At 50.0% G+C, this 19,887-nt stretch overlaps 1 protein-coding gene across 1 annotated transcript in view; it reads left to right on the forward strand.

Moving 5' to 3' along the window:
• Positions 1 to 767: 767 nt before the first annotated feature.
• EPHA10 (EPH receptor A10) overlaps positions 768 to 19,887 on the forward strand; it is a 39,832-nt gene continuing 20,712 nt past the window's right edge. Inside the window, exons 1-4 of the mRNA XM_019473519.1 lie at positions 768 to 774; positions 952 to 1,016; positions 2,340 to 3,009; positions 19,727 to 19,882. Coding sequence (XP_019329064.1) covers positions 768 to 774; positions 952 to 1,016; positions 2,340 to 3,009; positions 19,727 to 19,882 — 898 coding nt within the window. The remainder of the gene's footprint in view (positions 775 to 951; positions 1,017 to 2,339; positions 3,010 to 19,726; positions 19,883 to 19,887) is intronic.

Here is a 19,887-nt window from a genome sequence, read left to right on the forward strand (position 1 = left end):
GCCGCGATCGCCAGAGGCGCTGGGAGGAACGAGCTCCGGCGGCGCCCGCTGCCCGCGCAGCGCTGCCGGTACCGGGGCACGCGAGAGCAGAGCGGCCGGAGCGTGGCCGGGCTGCAGCGCTTCTGGGGACAGCGCTGACCCCCACTGCAGGGTGCGCCCCGCGGCCTCACCGGGGCCGTGACGCGGGGAGACGGTGCAAGCCCCGAAGGTCTGTGTGCGCAGAGGCTGCGCTGCCATGGACAGACCTGTCCTGCCTCAGCGCCGGGAAGAGTGTGCCGGAGCGCTCGCGTGTGAAAGGACCGGCCAGGGATGCGCCCTCCGCACACGGGCGTTATCGGGGGTCTTGAATCTGAGGCGAGACTCAGCTTGCCAGTCAGGGATTGCTTCTGTTTGCTAGCTGTGGAAAGATCGTGAAACTGTGAATTTGGGGGAAATACCTCTTCCTGTCAAACAGAGAATTAGCCGTTTTGTGGAAACTGGATGTAGTCTTTTCAAGGAAATTTGTGTTTCAAAGCAGCTGCCAGTACCTTTCAGTTCCAGGAGATATGCATGCTATGGACATGGTACAGTTGCAGCGTGGGCTGGTGGTGTCGGAGGGATTGTCCTGCAGAGTGCCTTGGAAAGGACTGCAGCCTTCCCTGGGACGTCATCCTCGTTAGGTTAGGGTGCTAATTGCGTAACTGCGAGGTCTGGTCTGGATGTGCAGCCTAGAGCTTTGCAGCGTGAGTCCTGCTGGGTGCAGTGCTTGGTGCTCATGCGATGACACGATGGCGGGTGGAGCTGGGGCGGGAGCTGCTCCTCGCACTCTGGGAGCTGACCCACCGCTCAGGCAGGCGGGTGTCCGGGAAGGGGTGCACAGCACTGAGCTTCCCAACGGGCGGGCCGGGTGGATATTTACTGGTGTTCTCTGCCTTCGTGAGTTTGCTTTCTAATGCATTGTCTTCCCTGCAGTTGTCCTGCTGGACTCAAAGGAATCGCAAGCGGAGCTGGGCTGGACCTCCCACCCGTCAAACGGGGTAAGTGTGGAGGTGGGGCTGTCCCTCTGCGCTGCTAGAGAGGGTTTGCCTTTTGGTGGTCAGCAGTATTTGAAGTCTGCACGTGGGGCTGGTGGAGGGGGCTGGCAGCCACAGGCTCTCCTTGAGCTGTGGCAGGTGGGCAGCTCGGCACAAGCTGTCGTGTTCGTCGGTGCTGGGCACTCCGGGGAGCAGAGCGAGAAGTGAAGTAGTGGTTATGTGAGTGGTACAAACAATGTGGAACAGCTCCTTAAAACGAATTTTACACTCCTGTAATAAGCAAATAAACACCAGCCAGTTAAGGCTTTGTATTGTAGTTTGCACGCCAGCGTGAGCTCCTGGGGATCAATTCAGCTCTTGGAAGAGGGCTGTGGCTGGGGTGGGATCATCAGGAGCTCTGCATCACATAGGGTTTGTTTTATCAGGTCCTTGCTTCGCTGCCAGGGTCAGTCTATAGCTGCTTTCAGGAGAGTGTGTTGGGAAACTGAGAGTTGTGTTCCTTGCTGCTTTGGGTTCATTTTCCAGAATGGAAACAAACTGCTCAGAGGGAATAGTGGATAGATCCTGGAGTCATCTGCATTGCCCAGCTGTTAGTCCACAGAAGAAACTCTGTTTTGGGTACATTTGGCAATCTTGCATAAATTTACCCCCAGAAAGAATTGCTGTGGGAAGTTGCCAGGTCATCCTTAAGGCTGTGAGGGTTGAATCATCATTTCACTAATCAGAATCTCTGCTGGTAACTTTGGGGAAATACCATTGCACTTGCAGCCAGAGGATTTGTCCTGTTCTGGCTAAAACTTCTCCTGACAGAGAAGCTGCTGCTTGCTGTTCATGAAGATATTTGTCCTTGTGTGATGGTGTGACTGGTGTCACATCTCCTTGGCCATCTCTGACTTCTCTGGGTAGCCCAACGCCATCTGGCATTAGGCTGTGTGGTAATGTTGTGCAGATGGACCTTCCCAGGGACAGAAAATCTGAGGGGCATGTGGGAGATAAAGGCTCTGGCTTCTCAGCAGATGATGTGTCCAGTTTCATATTAGACTTTGTTTTAGAAGATCTGATGTCAGTGCCCTCTTTCTGGTTGTGTCTCCGTGTTTGCACCTCTGCAAAGAGCTCAGGTGTTAAGTGGTCCAGCAGCACTGCTGTGTTACTACAGCTTGTGGTTTGGTGGGCTAAGGACTTTTAGTGCCTATGATATAATGGCCTGTAGGTGGAGAGGCTTGTGGTGGTGATATTTATACTGATCGGCGTGTTTCTGCCGGGGCGGCTGGTTCTTGCTCACGACAGCTCTTGAGCTGTTACAGCTCTTTCGTGTTCTTTCCCCAGTGGGAAGAAATCAGTGGCGTGGATGAGAATTACAAGCCGATACGCACGTACCAGGTCTGCAATGTCATGGAGCCAAACCAGAACAACTGGCTGCAGACGGGCTGGATTGCCAGGCGCGACGGCCAGAGGATCTTCATCGAGCTGAAGTTCACCCTGCGGGACTGCAACAGCATCCCTGGCGTGATGGGCACCTGCAAGGAGACTTTCAATCTGTACTACGTCGAGTCTGACTCCGACCTGGGCCGTAGCGTCCATGAGAGCAAGCACACCAAGATCGACACCATTGCTGCTGATGAGAGCTTCACACAGGGGGACCTAGGCGAGCGTAAGATGAAGCTGAACACCGAGCTGAGGGAGATTGGGCACCTGAGCAAGAGAGGCTTCCACCTGGGCTTCCAGGACGTGGGTGCCTGCGTGGCGCTGGTCTCTGTGCGGGTCTATTACAAGAAGTGCCTTGCCACCATGCAGAACCTGGCCGTGTTTCCAGACACGGTGGCGGAGACGGCCTTTGCGACTTTGGTGGAAGTTAAGGGCACTTGTGTCACTCACGCCGAAGTGGACGTGGATAATCCCCCCAGGATGCACTGCAGCGCGGAGGGCGAGTGGCTGGTCCCCATAGGGAAGTGCACGTGTGGTCCTGGCTTCGAGGAGAAGGATGGGGGATGCAGAGGTAAAAGTGGCCGTCGGTGTCCTCTGGCAGTTTTTGTCTGTCTCAGTCCATGTTGCTGTCAGACTGCCCCAGTCCGCCTGGTGCCTGAGCACAGCTCAGACAAGTGGAATTGCCTTTTGTCAGCAATATGATTATTCTAGTTGATTGCAGCTCCCCAGTTAACAGCCAGACCTTAATTTGAAGGGTGGCAACTGGGTAAATGGGGTGCGTTGCCGGTAGCTGCCCTGCAGCACGGTGTTGGCTGGGCAGAAGTGCCAAAGCTCTGAACACCGTCAGGCATTTCCCACAGCTTTATCTGTAACTATAAAATTACTCTAGAACATTAATATCCCCATTGTCATGCTTTAGACACAACTTAATAATTCAATGACTTTACAGCTCGCAAGGTTACATTTAATGACAGCTGTAAAAATGGATATAACCTCTACCTTAACGGGTATCCCTCTAATGAACCTGGTGCTGTGACCACTTCGATCTCTCTTTCAAAGGCAGGCGAGACCCAGGCATGGGATCAGCCCTGAGAGTGCGGGATACGGGCTGCCGTGCTCCTCCTCTCGGAGTGTGTGAGCCTCTGAAAGGAGGGAGGTGCCAGGCTAATGCCTCCTCCTGGGCACCTTCCTGCTTCGGGCCATGGTCAGGACCTAGTCGCAGCTCAGCATGGTCTCAACTGCCTCTGCACCGAGTCAGGTGCCAGCACGAGCCAGCAGTGGTCCCTGGCAAGCGGAGGCCGCTCTGCGTGCGGTGTGGGGCAGCGGGTGTGCATCTCCTACCCCAGGAACGGCTGTTCCTCTGTCCATCAGCACCCAAGGGCTTTTCTTCTCTGAAAGGTGTAATTGGCTATCAATTATTAACTGGCAGTGTACATCGCTGCCCTGTTAGCAAGGCTCCTCTGGGGCAGAGGAGGGGTCAGACCACCAGCTGGGATGTGTGAGAGGAGATGTTTTCTTCAGTAAGATACGCCTGAAAACACCCTTCACTGCCCATGCCTGGTGTCCAGGTGATACCTTGGACTTCTACCTCTTCACCTGGTAGAAGATGGATTGAGAGGAAATTAGCTGAATAAGTCCCAAACAGGTACAGTTCCCCTGTGCTTAAGGCATGTGGTACGGTAGGAGAGTGAGCTTTTCCTGAGGAATCAGGTCTGTCCTTCAGGAGCTACCTTGAGGCTTTTCAGATTTAAATTGTGCCCACTGTGCCGCCTTCCTCCAGCATGTGGGACGCCTTTCCCAGCGCTCCAGGTAGTGGCTATTTGCTTGGTGCCCTCCTTAAGAAGACCTTATTAAAACTTATCGAATTGAAATCTCAGTGCTGTTCATTGCTTCTGTGGCTGCGTGGCAGCTCACCATACTTTCCCCATCTGCTTGGAGTGGGAATTTACATAGCGAGTCCCAGAAGGCTTTTGCTAATGTTTCAGGTTTCTCTGTGTTGAGTTTAAATAATTCATATTCTCTAAGGAAAAATATTTGAAGTAATTTTAATGGACATAATTAAGTTTTTCTCCCTCTCTCACAGAAAGCAGGTCATTAGTCACTCTCTGTGGAACAGCGTCTGACGTCTGGTCAAATATCAGAAAATAATTTTTTAAGGGTTGAAAGTTTTTGGGTTTTTTTAGAGCCCTGCATTAGCATAGCACTAAGTGAATAACTTTAAAAGATTTCTGATGAAAGCATCCAGGGCTGCGGAAATTCTTCGACGAGGACAAAAGCCCTTGAGCTGGAGGCAGGTAAATACAGTGGGAGTTTGGGGATGTTAAAACAGCCAGGTGATGGCACAGCAAATCTGGCTCCACCACTGTGGTTCCACGGCGGTGCCTTTGGAGGGTTCAGCGGGTGTGAGTCTGCTGGATCCTCCTTGTCTGTGAAACTTCTTGGCCACAGTCTCTGTCACAGCTCTTGTGGCCATGAGAGGCTGGACCCTGAGTTTGTTCAAGGACCGCTTTGGGGAGCAGGGACAGCCTGGGGGCCGACCCCCCACCATCCTGTGCCGGGGTGGCTGGTGGTTCTCCAGGTTGTCTTGGGTGCTGCTTCGCAGCTCCTGGCTCTCCCTTATCCTTCCATCTTCTCTGAGGCCTTTCTGGCTGCACCTGCAGCGTGGGACGTGCTGGTGTCTGAAATCAGTCTCCCGTTCACCCTGCCAATTGCTGGAGTGGCTGTGTATGCAGTGACCCTGTGGGGCCTGGCTGCCGGCCGGGTCTGGGATGGATCCAGGGTGGTGCTTAGGGCCAAGTGCGTGGAGCAGCTTCATGGGTCTAAATCAAAAGGAAATCGGACGGCAGAAGCGAAGAAGTTTCCCCAGGCCATCTTGCGGCTGGGCACTGCCCTCCGTCGTCGTGCTCTGGAGCCAGGGCACAAGACAGTGTCCTCTGCAGGGGCAGGCCAGTGCCCCGGGGCCGCACTCGCCAGGCAGAGGGGCTGTTTGAGGCCCTCGGCCGGTCTGACCCCAGCCCAGCTGGCTGGGGGTGGTGGGGGGCTTCGCTGCTGCTGGCGCCCTTGGCGTGGTGGAGGGGCTGGGATCGGTGCTTGCGGGCGGCAGCGGGCAGGGCTGCGCCCGGTCGGCAGCGCGGGTGGCAGCCGCAGAGCAGCCGCGAGGTGTGGGAGGTGCGGGCTTCTCTGCAGGAAGAACAAGCTTGACTTCCCACTGAACTGGTGAAGCTGTTTGAACTAAATCATAAAGCTGGTATCCTTGTAACCGTGATTTAAGTGCTGAAATCATCCTGCCGCTGAGAGAACATTTGTATCCTCACACTGAAATTAGGAAAGATGAAAAAAGGCTAACAGGATTTACGGCACCGCTAATTACTGCTGCGAGAAAGTCGAGCCTTTTTACTGTCCATCTTTCTATATCGCACCACTTCTCTGAAGAAACCCCAGCATACCTGACAGGCTTCCATGGGTTTGCACGTTTCTGATGAATCACTTCACTGACAGTTGAAATGCAGCCATCTCTAGGGTGGAACCGAGCAGCTTTAGCATCTGTTTAACATCTATTCTCAAATAAGAGGAGAGATTCTGTCGCTGTAAATACATTTAGACTGCTTTTCTTGTCTTACATATATTTATAGCCAGATGCTGGTCTGCACTTACTCTGATCTTAAAACCTATTTCCAGCAGATGCATGGCAGGCAAGTGAGAAGTCCTGTTGCACTGTGGATGATCACCTGTCCATCCCTATTTTGTTTTTGGTAGGCTTCTCAGCACTGATGTCTTTTTACCCTTAAGTTTACCAGGCATGAGCTGTGGGCCCTTCATGCCATTTACTTTGTGGCGTATTGCAATAGTTTTTGTGTAAATACAACCGTGATGTGGAGGATCTGCCTGACATTTGCTACAAAGTTGTCTCTTTCTGCTTCATCTTTTCCATCCAATCCCTTGTAACATCTGCAAGGAGAATTTCAACAAAGCCCAAGGTTAATATTTACCAGCTAGATTTGCTGCAAATGAGACAACTTCAGCTGGACGTTGAATTAATATGATGGAGACCAGTTTCCAAAAATAGCTGTCAGCCACTCTTCTTTGACAGAAACGTAAATTTGTGCTGTAGCTAAGTTTCCTTCTCAATTTATTTCCCTCCACTTCTGACAGCAGCGGCGGGAGCTGGCTCTGTGCTGCTGGTGTGCTGGGGAAATGCCCCTGCGCTCCGCTCTCCTTCACCGGCATCGCCTGCGCTGGGCGGCCTGGCATTGCGCTCGTTCCAGTAGATGATGGTCTAATTAGCAGGCTGTATCCCTTGCCTATGCAGGGGTGACACTAGTGAAACCAGTTCTAGGGAGGAAATAGCTTTCCAGTGCTTTATCAGGATTTTTAAACGACGTTTTAAAGTGAATTTGGTGTGGGCAGCCGGGCCAGGTTTGACACCTCCGGTGCTGTGGGCCTGCAGGCACCGGGCAGTGAGGGAGGGCCTGGGCCAAGCCGGGACATGGGTGCTCAGGACCGTCCCTGGCCAGTGCTGCTTCTCTTCTATGGCCCAGCTAAACATGTGCATGTATTTTTCTTCCCTTGCAATAAGCAGCGAGTGTTGCTGCTTTTCAGGGAAGGAAAACCTAGCACAAGAAGTCACATCAGTGACTTGCTGTTTGTGGCAGCCTGTGGGCATGAGGAGCAGCTGCTGATGTCCATGGTGGCTGTTTGAAAAGGGGAATAAAAGAAGTTCCCCCCCCTTTTCTGCGTTACTGAATGGATTTTTGAGCAGCATGTCAGATTCAACATGCCATGGACAGGACACAAGGAAGATTTACTGTATCTCACTTAGGGAGAAAGCTAGACAAAATGATAGCCCTTAGACTCACTCTTTTGCACCTTTGCTTATAAAGCATGTTGGTCTTCTGGGCTCTCCTGAAAGGAAACTTCAAGGATAGAGAGGGGAAAGGTGTTGATGTTGTGGGATTTTTCTTTTTCCCACCCCCTTCCTGTATGTTTGTGATAAACCAGCATGAGTTACCAGGCTCGGCTGGGTGGATTTGCACGCTTTGTCCCACTGTGTTGGGTATTCCTGTAGGTTTCCCTTGCGCAGATAACCTTTCAGCTGCTCTGCCTGTTTGCATACATGGAAATGGGACTTTCTGAGGGCTGGAGGCAAGTCTTCCCACGGAGCCTTTCCCGGGAGGGCGCAGGCGCGCTCTGGAGAAGGCTCCAGCACGTGAGGCCGTTGGTGCAAGCCTGCGCGTCTGCGACTGGGGTTTTTTTTACTCTGGCTGAAGTGGACTGTCTTCAGTCTGTACTGGGTTAATTCCTGGCAACTTCTGCATAAAGGACTTTGGGGGGCTTTACAAGGCGAGCTGGCACAGCTGCTGGTCTCGAAATGTAGGGATAAGACGAAAGGCACAAGTCAATGCTAATTAGAAGAAAGCAGTCTTTGCTAATGGTAACTGCTAGTCATACAAAATGTAATGCACACTCGACACTGTGCAGTAGGCAAGAAATAGCTTCTCTAATCTACTGTGGGATTCATCAGTGGTCTGCTGAAAAATGGAGGACGCCGGACTGCAAGTCTGCTCTGCTCATCAGGCTGGGGTGCATTATTAATGGCTGTAATTGCCTGATGAATCTAACGCTGTGTGTAGTATAATTACACTTTATGTCAGCTTATAATTGTTGCTGTTAATGAGGAGACAAGATTTGTGACAGGACAGTCTGGATAATGACGTGGTCCTTCGTTGTTGCTGTTTTCCTAACCCGTTTTCAGCCGCCCCCCCAGTAATTCCTCATCAAAATGTGCCCATGCAAAGGCAGCCGGCTGGGCTGTTCCCTTCTCTTCTGCCTGCCGTGGCTGGGGCTCTCGGGTGCTGCAGTTTTCCCTGGGATTGGCTCTGGTGAGTGTTTATCCTCCTCTCAAAGCCCTTCAGTGATGCCTTTGCTGCCTGCCTGTGCAGCCTGTCCTAGCACCTTGCTCTCCTCGTGTCTAACACAAATCGCCTGTGCAGTCACTTAACCTTATAACTTCTTGTCCTAGGCCCAGTGAGCAGTGAGAACACTTCTCTCGTAGCAGATCATGTCTTGCTACAGATACCTCAGGAAAGTCAGTATTATCTTTCCTGTGCTTGGTTTCTTGAATAGTAGGGGAACAAACGGATAAGCAAAGCCTTTGAGAAGATCATCTCTGCCTGTTGTGAGTAGTAGGTTTGTGAACAAAATCACAGCTGTAAATACTGTGAAATAGAGTAGTTTCTTCATTGCTGCCAGGCATTACTTGGACATAAACTTGGTCAATGTTTTGTGCAAATTTAAAAGGAAGTTTTTCTGTAAAAAAGAGGATTTGGATTTTTATTTTCCAAAGAGAAGCGCTACAATAAAGTGCTTGCTTTTTAAAAAAACAGTCTTTCCATTTGTGTCCTGTTATACCTCCCCTTCTAGTGCTTGCCTTTTTGCTGCTGAGCATCACAAGCTGAATGGGGGGAGAGAGATCGCTCTGGTGTTGGACCTGTTTGTTTTATGCTCGTCCGTTGAGACTTCCATGAGTGCCTTTGCCTGGCTGCTGGCATCAGACAGCAGCATTTGTCTCTCCCCTTCCTCGGGAGAGGGAAATGCAATCGTTAAGTCCCCGCGTCTGCAGTGGAGAGGCAAGCAGAAATGCAGGTAGAGAGTGGGCTGTGCCAAAGGCAGGAGCCACAGGCTGCTTCGGCACGGGAGCATGTGCCCGCACCTCCTGGGCTGAGTTTTTGCTTCGGGAGCCAGCAGTGTGCAGACTGGGGATCCCGTGGGCAGCAGGCAGCTCCTGCGAGCAGCGGGCAGCTCCTGCCTGGGGAGTGGCAGTGCGTTGGCGGCACCCTCCTGCCCGCATCGTGCTGCTGGGCTGGTGCGTCCCGGAGGTGACTGTGCCTTTCTTTCTGCCAATGAATTGCAGACATTGACTTTAAAAAAAGAAAAAAAAGTCCAAAAGCAGTGGCCTGGCCCTGAGAGCTCCTGACACCATCTTTCTCTTAATGACAGCAAGCTGTGAGCGAGGCTTGTGTCCTTGTAAGTCTCAAGGGCTGCATGGCTGCCTTGCGCATCAGCAGCTCTCTGCTGCGAGGGGCCGGCAGGCAGCGATGATCCTGCTGCGGCTGGCAGCTCGGCAGGGACGTGTAAGAGCAGTCTCTGGGTGCGTGCAAAGGCCGTGCTCCCTGCAGCCTGGGGAGAGCTGCTGGGGTGGAAGTGCGATGCCTTATACCAACCCGAGTCCCTCCTGTTGTTCTGGGAATTGTCCACTTCTTTTGCCTGGTAGCAGAGAAGGAGGAAGGAAAGCATCTGAAGACCATATGAGCTGGAGACTTCCTGAGCAGGCTGTCTCCTTCTTGAAGATGTTTTTGGAAATCGAGTGCATGCGTACTCTGCATGGCCAGGGCTTGCTCTTGCTGAGCAAAAGTTTGGGGTGGGAGTGGGAAGTGGTGTTGGTAAGATGCTTTCCTGTGCATTGCATGTGTCCCATCAAGGCATCATGTCACTACAGTGTCCTTAGATAGAAAATAAATAGTTCAACTGAAAGTTAAAGAAATTTAGAATACTAAATTACAGTATTTTGTCATTTAGTGCAAAGATACCTCCTGAAGCCTAAGGTTTGCTTTTCCATTTAAATACAAAAAAGATGGATCCAAATGTACAGCGCTTGGGGCTTTTGATTTGTTTCATCTTTTATACATTAGCTTACAAACCTGTATGTGCTTCTGGAGTTTATTTTGTCTTCTGACTGATGCTTGAGTATTATGCATAATAAGTTTATTTTTTTCTCGTGGGATTCTGTAGGTTGCACAAAGCTCCAGGTTTTACTTTCATCACTGATGCAGCCACTGGCATCCTGCACAGACAGACGCTGCACTCGTGGGCCGGTGCTGATGTGCACATTTAGCAGCACTTTTCAGGGCTGGAGCCAGGCACACCATGGCTGCGCTAGGTGGTAGTGGGATGGGAAACGGGGGCTACACATCAAGTGGGGGCTGTGGGAGTAAATCTGTGTCTGCTGCTGAAGGAATAATTGCTGAGGAAATTTATACTTCGGTTTCCTTTATGAATTATGGTTTGGCTTTCTCATCCTAGGTCTTGTGTTCTAGCAGAACATGGCTGGAGCACCTTTGTGACCTGGGCAAAATGACAGTTTGAAGGCGTGGAGAGCTTTGCACTGAATGAATTTGGAGTATCCGCCTCCATCTGCCCATTAGCAGCCTCTGTGGTAGCCGTAATGCCTTATGGTAGATGCTGCTTTCCATCAGTCATGCATATGAAACACCCGTGTAAAATATGCTTTCTGTTCAGTCTTTTTTTGGAGTAATGATCAAGCTTGGAGATATTTATTATTCGGGATTGCATATTATATTGCTGTTTTACAGTGTGTCTGAAATAATTATGGCTATGGAAATTGTGGCAGAGCCAGACACAAATTACTCTGACACTTAATTTTAGAGGAAACTACTCAGAAAATTACAAGCATCACAATTCGTTTGCAGAGTTCTTGTCAGGCTTAGGGTTATAGATCCCTGGCTGCTGGATGGACATGCTGGTTATTCTGTTGAAATACGGGGGAAACATATCTTGTCCATGGCTAAGGGAGTTTGTGTGGGATAAAGCACTTGGCAGGAGTAGGGTGCGTTGGAGATGCAGGTCAGTCAGTCCTTTGCAGGGAATCATTTGGTAGATACATTAGCGAACTGAAAGAGACAACAGTAAATTGCAGTTGGCTCAGTGGATGTGCCTACTTTAGTGTGTCCTTGAGGAGAATTCCTGCATAAATAGCAATGAGGTTCTGTTCAGTACTGCTGTAGCACTGAGTTCAAGCAAATGCATTCTTTTAGATACTTCAAGACTGTCTTACCAATATTCTTGGGTATTTAATTTTCTGCTGGTCTAAATCACTGAATTTAATTTCAGCTATTAAGAACTCATTGTTGGAGATGCACAAAGATCTAGCCTCTGGACGTAGGTTTTCATTTCAGTGCTCTTCAAATTATTTAACAAGGGCAAAAATTATAGAGTAGCATTGTCCTAAAGGTTTCAGAGATGCTGGGAACATGTTGGACTGCAGGCTGCTGAAAAGTAGTATTGAAAATCAGTTATTAAAAAAAAAAAAAAAAAAAAAAAAAAAAAAAAAAAAAAAAAAAAAAAAAAAAAAAAAAAAAAAAAAAAAAAAAAAAAAAAAAAAAAAAAAAAAAAAAAAAAAAAAAAAAAAAAAAAAAAAAAAAAAAAAAAGTTCGTGGAAGACACGCTGCTCGTGGAAGACACGCTGCCTTTGAATTCACAGCCTGAAATACCCGTCCTGGCAGGCAAGGTACCAGGGTAAGAGGAGCTGGAGACCTGATCCAGTGCTCGTATTGATCGCTCCCTCATGCTGACTTTGTCCCTCTTGCACAGGCGCAGAGATTGGACGCGATTTTTTTTTCCCTTCCTCACAGTGGGGCTCTGTAACAGCATTGGTCTCTGCCTGCAAAGTATTGATTACAGTTTTTGCAATAAGACAAGGCAGGACTGCAAACCTGGCATGTAAGGGGAAGACAGGAACCTCTCTATTACCCAAGGACATCTGTGGACAAGGCTCTTTCACCAGCTCAATACAGCACTGAAACCTTATTCTGTGCTCTGAGTCCATCCTTCACCAGGAGGGACTGTTGGTCTGCTGGGGTGCCTTGACCCCTGGGTGCTGTAATGGTTCTCGCTGTGGCCCCCCCTTGGTGCCGACGGCTTGTTTCTCCTAGCTGCTGTCTTTATGGCGTTTTTATGAATGCCTACTTCAGCAGGGAAAATTAACACACGTTAAAAGTAGATGTACTTTGTCAAATACAATTTCATGACAAAAAATGGAGAGGAATTGATTTTGGAAGACAACTGAGTTGTAGTGTTAATTATAAATGACTGTATAGGCGTTTTGGGTGAAACTGCAGGCGTTATTGATTCATGCTGGCACGCACGTAGCTCTTCCACTATCTGCAGGATTTCAGCAACATGAATAAGTTCAATAGTGCTAACACAGGCAGTGTCCTTTGTGTTTTTTTTTCTTTCTTCGAAGATATCTGCAAGGTTTGTGGGTCAACAAGCTGACCTGAGACAGTTTGGGGAGGAAAAAAAACGAGGCAGAATCCATCAAAAGCATTAAGACTAAATGCTGAGGGTGTAAACAAACCAACAAACTCTGATATGAAGAAAATGATACCAGACAGCAAGGAGGGGTAGGTGTGGCTACAAGGGCGTTGCTGGAGCTCACTGCTGAGACAGCGAACGCCTTCCACAGCCAGCGAGGTGTTTATCCCGTGGTGCCCAGAGGAGCCGACTCAAGGCCGTGGTCTTCGCCAGGTGCTGACGCTAGTGCGGGCATGCTCACACAGAGCTGCGGCTCTGCTGCGTGCCCCTTCCCTTCCCCTCTGCCCAGCAGCGGGGTTGCTGCTGGACCCTTCCACCCACCACCTGGCTGCCCTGGGCTGGGTGTTGTGCTTCAGCGTGCTCGCTCTTAACAGAAACTGCGTTGATACGTACAGAGTCGCTACTAACGTCTTCATTAGGAAGTGGCATCTCTGTTGCGTGGTGTGGGTCCGGAGCCCGGGTGTGAGGTTGTGGCCGTCCATATCCACATCCAGGTCTGGGAGGGGAAGGGGGGTCGTGGCCGAAGGCGAGAGGAGGCTGTGCCGGCGTCTGTCACTGGTTTTGTGCGGGTAGGCTGAGAAGCACCGCTCCAGCGCGGCATCCTGAAGCGGTCTTTAAAAAGGTCCTCCTGAACTGCACCCCAGGTGGGATCTTCAGGCGAGTCCTTCTCTGTCTGTAGCATAGCACAGCACGACTGGAGAAGCGGAGGAGGGAACACACGCATGCACACATTTTTTACAGCTATGGAGATGGGCAGGAAGTATGTTTGATGGGTTTTGCCTGATTTTTGTATTAACATTAACATGAAGTTGTCTGGGTTAAGTAGCTTTATTTCTAAATCCATGTTATGAAGCAATTTCAGCCTAGTATTTAATCTTCCATCTGTGCTCATTCTCTTAATGTTTTATGTTAAGCTTCAGTATTTACTTAGCTCTTGGCCCCTTCCTCCCTGCAAAATGATGAACACTTTTTAGTTAGAAGCGACTCATAAGCTGCAGGAAATGGATTTTTGGTTTTACTGGACCCTGCGATGTGTCTGGGGCAGTGTTGGTGAACGCTCCCATACTTCCGCTCACATTTGTCTATTGAAACCCACTGCATAATTTACAAAACATTTTGCAGCTGATGCAGCTACGTTGTGCAGAGCAGCTGGACCCTCGCACGAGCTTGGGGAAGGATGGACGGCTTTACTGCCTCAGCTGGCAGCGGGCCCGGCGGATCAACACCATGTACGGGTGCAGGAAAGTCACATCGGAGGAGGTGTGATGGCTGAACAGCTGAGGGTCGTGTAGCCAGCATGGAGCTGGAGAGCCTCTGCTCCGGCTTCTGCTGTGGAAGTAGAATTTGCTTCTGCAGTGTGTCTGTCACAGGCTTCTCCCCTGAGCAGGCACTGGGGGGATCCTGCCCTTCCTCCCACTGCTGCTGACATCTGCAGCATCTCCCTCGGGGACACAGCCACAGCTACATGGCTGCCTGGTCCCCAGGCATGCAGTCCCCGGGGCGCGTGGTAGAGGGGGAATTTCCTTTGAACTTGCCGAGTTACAGGATTGTACCTTTGCTCGCTCACCCAGGCTGTCTGGTCTTTTAAAGAAGATTGTCTTTTCCCTAGGAGGCAAGTTGCTGCCAATGCAATTACAGTCAGAGACGTGCTGCTCAGCCATGCTCTCAATAAGATTGCATGTGGAAGCCGTGGGTCTGTGGGAAGGGGGGATGCTGTCTGGACAGAAGCTTTGCATTGAGCTTAACCGCTCCGTGGGAGAATGCTAGCAGGAGCAGCGCCTGTCCGAGATGCTGCTGGAAGAGGATTCAGTCTTTGCTCTCTCTTGGTTAAAAACCAATTTTTTTTCCTTGTGTGTGCATAAACCAACATGCAGAACATTTGCAGAGGAAAGCTGTGAATCCTTAAGGGTCAACTTCTGTCTTTGGTTGTGCAGTCAGTGTGCTGGCTGGACCTCCAGAGACCCGAGTCCTGTTCTTGGTCCTATTTGTCTTGTATGACTTTGTGCAAATCATATGGTTGTTCTGTCCCAGTTTCCCACTTGTCAGTGTGGTTAATGTTTCCACACTTCAAAAAGAAAACAAAGGTTAACTTAATTGTTTGAGGTAGTCAACTGTTGCAGTAATGGGTTTGATAAGTGCACAATGTAAAAGGCTGCTGACCAGCTGGTAAATACTGCCAGGGTGATTAATAACTTCATTTTACTGCTGCATGCAAAATCTTGGCCATGCTTCACTTGAACAGCGACTATGATCAACCCTGGAGCTTACAGAGCCTGTGTCCTGCAGTCAGGTTGTCCTACTTGATGCACATAGCGAGTCACTTTTAATCACTGTTCATTGATTAACAAGATAAAGCTGCTCAAACTCTGATGCCCTTTTGCTGATTAATCAGGATTTCAGCCAGGGATCTCTTCTGCCATTTTTTAAGCCAAAAGTTGTACACTCAGCTAGCTGCAGCTTAGAAAATGTTGAGATCCTTGCTGGTGAAGGAGCAGCTTCAGCATCCTTGGAGCTGTGACTCCGAGCCCCTGGCTGGAGGGGAAGGTTACGGCTAGGAGCCGCTGGCAGAAGAACTTGGTTGGCAGGCTTTATAGTGCTGTGAGATGGAGATGTCTGAACTGCTGGGGAGGGAAAATTAAAGCTGTCCCATGCCAGTTGAGCAGGAAACCATGCATTTTTCAACTCTGCATCCTCAATTGCCCCTGCTTTCCCTATGGCACAGGCTGGGCGTGAGAGAGGATGTTGCCTTCTCCTCTCGATAGAGCCATCCGCTCTTGTCTGAGGAGCTGCGGCAGATGAGTTGGTAAGAGAAACCCTTCCCGTGGGTGCATCGTGCTGGGTAATCTGCCAAGCTGCAGCACAAATCAATGTTGCTTGTTCTGCTACTAGTTTGATCGTGTGTGCATACAGTGTTATATCAAGGAGGGAACATGTGCTCTTTCTGTCAGTGAAATGAATAAGGCATGCCTGGTGAACAGGGAGTAGCTTGTATGGGCAGCGATGATGGAGCTGGAGAGAGGCAATTAATCTGTCTGACCCATCCAGCTGCTTCTCTTTGGCTCTAGGAGAATGTATTATTGAATTTTATTATTTAATAATTAAGTTGCAGTATTACCAGAGGACAAGGAATAGGATAGAAAATAGTGTACAAAAAAGAGAATTTCATTCTATAAATTGATGGCCAGATCTCTTGAGAGCTGCCACATACCCACTGCAAAAACGAGCGCTGTGAAATAACAGGGACACCTAAACCAGCTGGGGACCAAGAAAAACACTTGTAGGATGAGGTGGAAAAGGGTGGGAGTTTATCTGAGAAAAGAAACAGAGATACACATATGATGCATCACACGTGCTGGGGTGCTTTTGTGCTTCTCAAGCATAAGATTCAGACAACCAAGGAACAAAATTAACAAGTAAGCCCACAGGCTGAGCTGTGTCCAGGCTTCTCACGGAACGCGCTCGCACAGCGTTGGCGTGCCTGTGTTTCTGGGAAATGCAAATCGAGGCGTTTCGTACAGTTATTAACCGACATATCTTCTGACAGACACTTTTGTAAACTTACTTCTCCCAGTTATTAGAAAACAGGGAGGAACAGCCTGAAAGATGCTTCTCATTGAAAACGTTCAATTTCCTACGAGATGTCAAATTTATGTGACTGTCAGGCTCACCTTTAAATCCGAGGTATGGCGGCAGTATGCTCTGGATTTAGTGCTCAGGTCCCGTCAAGTTTGTAAACAAGATGGATTTTTCTGTTCTGCCTGACAGAGGGTGCGAGCAGGAATCTCGCACCAGTGTTCAGACTTTTATGCCTGTGCTGGTTTTGGCAGGGATAGAGTTAATTTTCTTCACAGTAGCTAGCATGGGGCTATGCTTTGGATTTGTGCTGGAAACAGCATTGATAACACAGGGATGTTTTCGTTATCGCTGAGCAGTGCTTACACAGAGTCAAGGCCTTTTCTGCTTCTCACCCCACCCCACCAGCGAGCAGGCTGGGGGGGCACAAGAAGCTGGGAGGGGAAGGCAGCCGGGACAGCTGACCCCAACTGACCAAAGGGATATTCCACGCCGTATGGCGTCATGCTCAGCGTATAAAGCCGGGGGAAGAAGAAGGAACGGGGGGACGTTTGGAGCAATGATGTTCGGAGTGATGGCGTTTGTCTTCCCAAGTCACCGTTACGCATGATGGAGCCCTGCTTTCCTGGAGATGGCTGAACACCTGCCTGCCCATGGGAAGGAGTGAATGAATTCCTTGTTTTGCTTTGCTTGCGTGCGCAGCTTTTGCTTTACCTATTAAACTGTCTTTATCTCAACCCACCATGAGTTTTCTCACTTTTACCCTTCCAATTCTCTCTCCCATCCCATTGTGGGGGGAGTGAATGAGCGGCTGTGTGGTGCTTAGTTGCCAGCTGGGGTTAAACCACAATGATGCCATAACGAGATAGGCTTCTTCCCGCAGGGAGGGATAAGCTTGAGCTGGAGCCGCAGCAGACAGAGGCTGCAATCGATGTGCAGCACCGAAGCCCACGAGCCCCTGTCCCATCCTGGGGCTGTCTGCCAGGAGGCACCAGGGGACCGTCTGTGCCCTGGCTCTGCTCTCGGGGTGCACGTCTCCCCGCGTCCTCCAGCCACTGGGAGAAGGGCTGGTTCTGTGGCGATGCGAGCCCCGGCTCTGGGCATGCACTCAGGTCACCTCCCTGCAGAGCCGGGAGGAAACGCTCGAGCGTTTGGGGAAGTTCAAACGTTGTCCCCAGCGTGCGGGATCTGGGGGTCTGCTGATTCTCTGCCTCTTTGGGATGGGTGCAGCACGTGTTTGGCTCGCTGTCGGTGGCTCTTTCAGCGGAGACCTCCAAGTGCTCAATGCTCGTGCTGGGTTTCTCTCTTGAAATCTGGCTGCCTCCTCCGTTGTGGTAGGATGTGCTCTCAGGCTTCTGCTCTCTGGGAGTGGCTGTGTCCTGTGCGTGCAAGGTGTTGGGATCTTTAGCAGGCCACTGGTGATATTTCTGCCCTGTGTTGTGGTCAGTGCTGCCTAACTACAGGAAAAGCAAGCTAATTATGTCTCCATTATATGAATGTAACGTTAGTTTTGGTTTGGTTTCTCAACTATAAAGAGGAAGCTGGAAGTTTTGGGAGTAATTTTAACACTTGCTAGTTTTTCCTGTTTCATCTAGCACCCTAAGTAGGGAATGACATTTACTATGCATTGCAGCTCGCTGTCTTAATCTTACTTCTCTGTTGTGTTTGTCATGCCCGTGCTTTTAAAGGTTAGTTTTATCTGGTGTTGGAGGTGTGCAGACTGAGACGGGAGAGGTGAATATAGAACCGCAGGCTCTCCAGTGCCATACTGGCAGCAGCTGTTGCCAAGAGTTTGCAAGATCAAGAAGCAAATGTCGATTCTTCTTCCTAGAAACACGTATTTTCCCAGAAATCCCCTCTCTAGCACCTCTCAGGAGAGGATGCTCCAGCTGTCCGGCAGGCACTGACAGCCAGTGAAGGTGTCTGCTCTCGCTGGCTGCAAGGGGAGCCCAATGAGGGCTCCTGGCATGTTCCTGGCAAGGAACAAGGCTTTTAGGCAGCTCTTGAAAGGCTGTATCTATTATGTAAGAAAAGCAAAAATATCTCATGTGTGTTGCTGCTTCCAGCTCTGCCAAGCTGCTGTCTGTTGTGTGCCAGCGGCCAGGGGATGAAGGGACCCCTGGGAGTACAAACCTCAGCCATGGTGCTGCGGTCCCTCCCCGTGTGTGACTGCAGGGCACTGAATTTCTAAAGACCTTGCGGTAGATGAAATAACCTCCCCTTAAATGTTCACCCATTTTCAGCATCCCAGGGAAAGATCCTCTCTGCCCCGTGCTATGTCTAGTGCTTTGTCCTCAGAGCACAGCTGTAGCTGCCAGTTTTATATCATGCTAAAAATTAATGAACCAGAGTGCACTGGAATAATCTGCTTTAAAAGGAACAGTCTCAGCAGCCAACTCCTTAAAAATGGTAAGAGAGGGGACTGCGTTAGTGGAGCTGTTCATCTAGGAACTTTACAAGTGATTAAGTTTAAATATTCAGGGAGCTGATGAAGGGATAGCAGACAGCAGCACCACACCAAGAAGATGAAGAAGCCAAGCAAAACGTGAGTGCTTCTGTTTGGCTTGAGATCCAGCTGAGACAAACTCCTGCCCCACATGCTGGCCCTGCTGCGGGTCACCCCTCAGTGCAGAGGGGCTGCCAGCCTGAGGGGACCTCTGTGCAGGCAGGCAGGAGGTGTGCACGGGGCACACCTGCCCCATCCCCTATGGGGCACCCAGCAATGACAGGCACACGTTTCTTTGCAGGCTGCTTCCTTTTCAGATGTTTTAGGGTCAAACTGAAGCTGTTGCAAACTGCTTTATGGAGTATTGCAGCCTTTTTTGTTGGTTTTGTAAGGTAATAAGTCTTTCATGCAGAACTAGCTTCTGGGTGTCCTGCTAGAGGTATTGCTTGTAGGCTGCATGCTGCTTGTAGTAAAGACCAAGCAAATCCTTGACCAGCGTGTGAATGAATTGTTTGTTTGCATATCAAAGGTACTTTTAAAAGGATAAGGGAAGCCTGTGTATGACCTATAAAAGCAAATTTATACTACTGTTGTTTAACTTCAGCACATCTCTCATGGCCTGCAGTGACTGCTGTATAATCCACAGTGATAAAGCTGTAGCTGCCAGTGACATGGCCTTGTGGCTTGGGTTTGTATGTGAAGCACTGGTGATTGATAAATTCTCCAACTTCTCCATTTTCAACATTCTTCCACTTCTGGGGTTGTTGCTGAGTCTTGCTGTGGCTCTCATGTCATCTCTGCTCCGCTCACCTGACTCTAAACCCTAAGCCATGTGTTTTCCATATCCTCCAGAACCTCCAGCTCCTTCCATGCATTGCTCCAGCTGATGTCTGACCATTCCTCCAGCCCCTTGAAAGGGTCCCCCAGCCTGGAAGTCAGTGCAGAGCTACAGCATCCCCCATTCTGGGTCAAACCAAAGGCACATCTCTCTTGGTGCCAGGACCATGCAGGCGTTCAGTGAAGGTAGCTTGGAGGGTGATATCTGCTGGCCAGTGGCAGGCAAAGGATGTCCCAGGAAACGGGGAAATGCAGTCATCAGACGTATCCCCCATTCATTTTGTGGTGTGCTTCCCATAACTCCCTCTCTCTGTCTTTTCAGCTTGCCTTCCTGGATTTTACAAGCTTTCCCTCCGTCTCCCTTTCTGCTCTCCTTGCCCTGAGCACAGCTTCACACATGAGGAAGCCTCCACGTTCTGTTTGTGCCAGAAGAACTACTCTAGGTCCCCGTCAGACCCACCATCTGCCTCCTGCACACGTACG

The sequence above is a fragment of the Aptenodytes forsteri genome, unplaced genomic scaffold (genome assembly GCF_000699145.1).
Source record: "Aptenodytes forsteri isolate BGI_AS27 unplaced genomic scaffold, ASM69914v1 Scaffold7, whole genome shotgun sequence".
Taxonomy (NCBI): Eukaryota; Metazoa; Chordata; class Aves; order Sphenisciformes; family Spheniscidae; genus Aptenodytes; species Aptenodytes forsteri.